Source organism: Borostomias antarcticus, assembly GCF_949987555.1.
Source record: "Borostomias antarcticus genome assembly, chromosome: 25".
Taxonomy (NCBI): domain Eukaryota; kingdom Metazoa; phylum Chordata; class Actinopteri; order Stomiiformes; family Stomiidae; genus Borostomias; species Borostomias antarcticus.
In genome coordinates, this window is record NC_140258.1 from 9,006,895 (window position 1) to 9,012,806 (window position 5,912).

At 44.6% G+C, this 5,912-nt stretch overlaps 1 protein-coding gene across 1 annotated transcript; it reads left to right on the plus strand.

The window, feature by feature from the left end:
* Positions 1 to 366: 366 nt before the first annotated feature.
* LOC311325971 (nuclear factor 7, brain-like) lies at positions 367 to 5,065 on the plus strand (the record flags this gene model as incomplete). Its single annotated transcript, XM_084458788.1, has 6 exons — positions 367 to 792; positions 1,036 to 1,128; positions 1,282 to 1,512; positions 3,749 to 3,771; positions 3,866 to 3,987; positions 4,476 to 5,065. 6 exons carry the CDS (start codon positions 367 to 369, stop codon positions 5,063 to 5,065), a joined length of 1,485 nt encoding a protein of 494 aa, XP_084314914.1.
* Positions 5,066 to 5,912: the final 847 nt, after the last annotated feature.

The window sequence follows — 5,912 nt, forward strand, 5'->3', positions numbered from 1 at the left end:
AAAATAAAATAACTATCAATCACTTATCACAGTGACGAGAACAAAGACTTTGCACTCCAAACAACCTCTCATATAATCAGGATTATTGCTTTCTGCACTTTGATACTGCCTTCGGGAAGACGTAGAATGGTGAAACTGTTTCTGTTTGAGACATACTGTAGTGTACTGTAGCAGCAGCCGCCAATGCTATGCCAGGAATGCTGGGAGACTTTAACCACAGGTTGTAAATGCCAACGTCCAAGTAACAGGAGAGATACTCTAGACAAGACGACAGAATTTAATTTGAGTCCCCGAGCACGTCACTGGTTTAGAGGCTTGAAAGCTCTCTCTTACTTACTGGAGCGTGTATAGTGTCTGTTGAAGAGGATGGCTGAGCATTTGACAGCTGCGTTGGAGGAAGAGCTCACCTGTCCTGTGTGCCTAGAGTTCTTCCAAGACCCTGTGAGTCTGGGCTGCCTACACAGTTTCTGCCGCAGCTGTCTGGAGGCAGCTTGGGGCCAGCAGACTCAACGCGAGTGCCCGCTCACTCCTTGCAGGAGAAAATGCTCCAAGGAAATGTATCAGCCCAGCGTGAAGCTGGCCAAAATCGTGGAGACTTACCTGCAGAAAGACAGAACGGGAGGGGGGATTGAGGGGCAAGCAGAGAGCCTTCGCATGTGTGTGCCCCATAACAAGAAGCTCCGAATGTTTTGCGTTGAGTGCGAGGAACTGGTGTGTGCCGTGTGTCTGGGGACAGACCTGCACTCAGGGCACACTCACCAGACGGTGAAGGAGGCTGCCGGAGAGTGTAAGGTACTGTACCTGCTGAAATACTGGGCAAATCCCGGCTTTGTTTATGGTTTGTTAATTGGTTCATATCTGAAAAATGATCAATAAAAATATTATAGAATCTGTCCTCTGATTGTGGCCCCGCTATGGTTTCTCCAACTGTTCTCTCCACTCAGTATCATCTTAAAACTCTCTCTCATCTCTCTCACACACTCTCACTCTCTGTATCGCCACCCATCTCTCTTTCTTTGATCTCTTTCGATCCAGAGCAAACTCAGCTCACTGCTGAAAGCCATTGGTAGGAGAGCAGACTTGAAGAGTATGAGAGACGCGAGCAAAGATGCAGCACACTTCATCAAGGTGTGACATGATATTGCAAAAATCGGTCAGCCTGTCTTTCCCTCTCTGACACTACTCTTTCACCCTCCATATCCCTCCCTCTCTCTTATCTTCCATCTATCTCATCATCCCTCTTTCCCACCTCCATCTCTCCCCCTCCCTGGTCCTCCCCAGACCCAGGCCCAGGAGACCGCAGGACAGATAACGAGTGAGTTTGCCAAGCTGCACCAGTTCCTCCATGAGGAAGAGGAGGAGCGACTGGCAGCCCTGAAGCAGGAGGAGGAGAGGAAGACAGGGTTACTGGCCGAGAGGACAGCCAACCTGGCCAGAGAGATGGCCTCGCTCACCGAGGGAATCGCAGACATAAAAAGCAGGATTCAGACGGATGACCTCTCGTTCCTTCAGGTTCATCTCTCAATCTCTCTCTCTCTCTCTCTCTCTCTCTCTCTCTCTCTCACACACACACACACACACACACTGTCTCTCACTCTCTCATTCCCAACATCATCAGATATGGCACAGCAAATTAAATATAGCCGCAAGTGGCAATGAGATGGGGTCCTACAGATATGGCCCCTTAAGACCAAAAGACGGGGAGACTGACAGACAGACAGGTGAAAATGGTGAAAATCCAGCAAGACCAGCTAATGACCAGCTAAGATTTGTAGCTGGTTTCAGCTGCTAAATTTAAATGGTGATAGTCAGTGATGACCCTTTATTGGTCATTTAACTATCTGAAAATGATCTGCAAAGTCTTAGGGAGAATAGTTATTATAAATATTCACAATCATCTACAGTATTTATCGGTCTATCAATTGTTGTCAGACAATCGTGAGGCCTACAGCTGTAATGTAAAGTTAGGTTGTAAACAGATCCTGAACAACTGTTGAGTCTGCCCTGAAGCTAGCTTAAAGTGTGTGCGTGTGTGTGTGTGCGAGTGTGTGTGTGTGTATGTGTGTGTGTGTGTGTGCTTTTTACCTCCTGACAAGGTGTACAGTCATGTGATGAATCTAACACCCAGGGTTTATTTAGTTAGCTGTGTTTACCCCTACCCTTTGTTTGGTCATTATACTTGTTAATAAGGTATCCTGGGTGTGTACAGTAGGTAAGTAATAAAGTGTTAATAAGGTATCATGGGTGTGTAGGTAAGTAATAAAGTGGTGTTCCTCTACATTTTAATGTTATTTTTAATCTCTTCTGACTAGAGAGATGTCTGGTGGAGGTACTGTAGTTGACTAGAGAGATGTCTGGTGTAGGTACTGTAGTTGCCTGATAGTCTTTTTCATGTCTTCAACACCCAAATTGGCGGTTTGTCAAATAAACTCATTGACCACTTTTCAGTGACTTTGACTACTAGTACTTATTGATGCAGAGCAGCAGAGCAGAGGCATCAGGCAGTAAGATATGAGCTTTGGGCATCTTTGAATTTGGCAGTAAGGAGCAGCAAATATTATGCACACACACACATGCAAACATTTGCCAATGTTTGCAACCAACTGAATTTTCAGTTACACACACACACACACACACACAAACACACACACACACACACACAAACTTGAAGTCTCTAAAGCTGAGAAAGTAAAATATTTCTAGAGTAGCTGAGGCGGTGTAATTGGGACAGACTATTCAGAGCTGTATTTCTATTGGCTGGTTTGACTTGGATGAATTAGATATGTACGCCAGTGCAGCCGGAACAGACGGCTTGGATGAGAATTGTATGTTAAAATTAGCCAAAATGTAGATGAATAAAAAAATCTGGCCCTGTCATGGTATGCCCGGGACCCTTGTGGATACCCATGCCAAATGTGTATGCTGTCAGGCCAACAGTGTCGGTTGTTCCCTCTGTTAGTACTTTCACACTGCCATACGTTTCCCCCCGAACTAGGAACCTTTGGGGGTAACTCACCACACCAAAGGGGCTGGGGACTATGGGCAGGTTCACCGGGGACCTTTGACCCCCCCCGAAAAGACAGTTGATGCTAGAATAGATCGTCTGGAGAGAGGGGGGGAGGGGACTCCACTGCACATCAACCTATCACACAGCACTATAGGCAGCTAATGGGTCAGACATTTCATTTCATTTCAAACCTTTATTCAGGTGGACTGAAATTAGATTGATGAATTCACTGCCATAGCATAAGGTCCAGCCAGATAGTAAGTCAGTCCTGAAAGGGGCCATAAGGATGTGTTCACACTGCAAGCCTTGAAGTCATGAAAAAACAAAGCTGAGTCACACGTGAGCAAGAAAATCACATTTGGGCCACTTTTGACTACAGTGTGAACAAGGGTGTACCAAGTTTCATACATTTTCATCCAACAGGGTGGAAATGCTAGCATAGTGCCATGCCACCACCTAGGGTCAAATCGTGGTGACTCTGTGGTCTAGTTTCTAATTGTCTGTAGTTTGGACCTGGTAGTTTTTTAATATTGTTGGTCCAGGACTTTGCCTTATTCAAGCATTTCCAGGAAAAAAACGTAATAAATTTAGCCACAAGAGACGTAATAATGAAACCATCAATTACAATAGGGTTCCTACACATAGGACTCCTAATTAGCTGGTTAAATGAAGCACAAAACTGATATCTGCTTTTAACAAATATGCAATCATTAAACAATTATACCTATCTTATGGTTTCAGATCTACAAGGACATGGTGGACAGGTAGGGGATATACTGTAATTAAAGGATATTTAACACGTTCATTCTTATCATCTGAGACAGTTCTGATATCAACTAGGACGATCTTCTCTGTCAGGGCCGAGGAGAGTGTGTTAAAGAACCCGGAGCCCGTCTACGGGTCTCTGATCGACGTGGCCAAACACCTGGGAAACCTGGGGTTCAGAGTCTGGGAGAAGATGCAGGAGAGGATACAGTGCAGTGAGTACAGAGGTCTTCTAATTGAGCGCTATCAACCGGTATATTCTGTGAATCATTGACAGTTACACTGACTGTACGATTGTCAGTTAAATATATCAAAGCTCCAATGGCTGAAAACATCTTACTTGACCTGCGATCCAAAGGCAACAACAAACATACATATGTTCTAATCAAGTCTGGTTCTCTATTGAGAAACTCACATTATCAGGTGATCTGCTGAGTCATGTTGGAGTGCATGATGTACTATGTTGTTTTATTGAGTGACCAACTAACAGTTTAAATTATCTTATTCACTGATCGTCTGCTGTTTTGTGGTCTGATGTGACACCTGATTTGGTAGAAAAAGTACCATACATGAATGACAAAGTGCTGAGTCATGTTCTACTTACACATCAATGTACAACACACATGAAAACAATGCACATAATATCCTTGTCCCATGTCGTCTGAGCTGGTACCTCTAACTCTGTCAACTTCCACCCTCCCAGCGCCTGTGACCTTGGACGTGAACACAGCCCACCCAGACCTGCTCATATCTGGGAGCCTTCTGGAGGTCAAAGATGGACGGGTATCCCAGCCGGTGCCTGATAACAGGGAGCGCTTTGACAGCTCGGTGAGCGTGCTCGGGTCCCCAGGCTTCAGCTCAGGCACACACAGCTGGGAGGTGGAGGTGGGGCCTAAGAAGGCATGGACCCTGGGTGTGGCCAAAGAGAGCGTGACCAGGAAGGGCTACCTGAAGGTCAGCCCAGAGAGCGGGATTTGGGCAGTGGGGATGTGGAATGGGAAGGACTACAGCGCTGGGACCTCCCCTCTGGGAACCACTTTGACCTTGAAGAGGAAACCGGAGAGGGTCAGGGTTCAGCTGGACTATGAGAAAGGAGAGGTGACCTTCTACGACTCCAGTGATATGTCCCTCATCTATACGTTCAGAGACAGCTTTAAAGGAAGGCTGTTTCCCTACTTCGCTCCATGTTTGAAGTCTGACGGCAGCAACCCTGGGTCTCTGAGGGTCTGCTCTGAGAAGATCTCTGTGACTGTCTCAATCACTAATGCCGGGCTCACACTACAGGATATTTAAAATCCTAACCAATTTCGAAATCGGGTTACATCACGCACATAAGGAGAATCTTAACAGATATTCTTCTTGCGCATCTCAAACAAGCACACACAGCAAGATTTGAAAATAGCGGCTCATCACACACTACAGGATCTTATCGTGCCCGAGCGAGCAACGAACCACTGGTCTCGCCGTCTCACTTGTAAAGTCGGGACGTAATAATCTTAAATATCAAACATGTTTGATATTATCGGGGTGTAATGGAATTAAATCTGATCGAAAGTAAAAAGATTTGCCAAGGTTCGCTCAAACAGGTTAAGTCTGGTTTATGTTTGGTTTAAACCCCTCACATTACAAGATAATCTGGGCCGACCAATGTTCCAGACAAGATTTCTCCTCCGATTGTCGGGAGGGGTGAATCGGGGATAAATCAGCCCAAAAATCCTGTAGTCTGAGCCCGGCTTAAGGATGCTGCACTCTCTAAGGATGCTCATTAGGGATTCTCACTAGAGATGCTGTAATGTAATTGATGGGGTGGAGGCTGGAGATGAAATTCAGAGATCTATATGCAGTGCAAATACCAAAGAATATCATTTCCATTTCTTAATTTATCGAGTTATGATCATGTTTATCTACTGTACCTTGTCCCTGTCTTAAAAATAAATCAAATCAAATCAAATCAATCAAATTATTGTAAGAATAATTCAAAAGATATTCTCAATTACCTTGCTTATGCTAAGAACAAGATGCATTTATTATTCTGATTATATACTGTAGCTACTGTATAAATATGAATGTTATAACAATCAAACTTGCTAACCATGTATTATTTTCAATGACTGAATTATGTAAATGATATGTTATGATA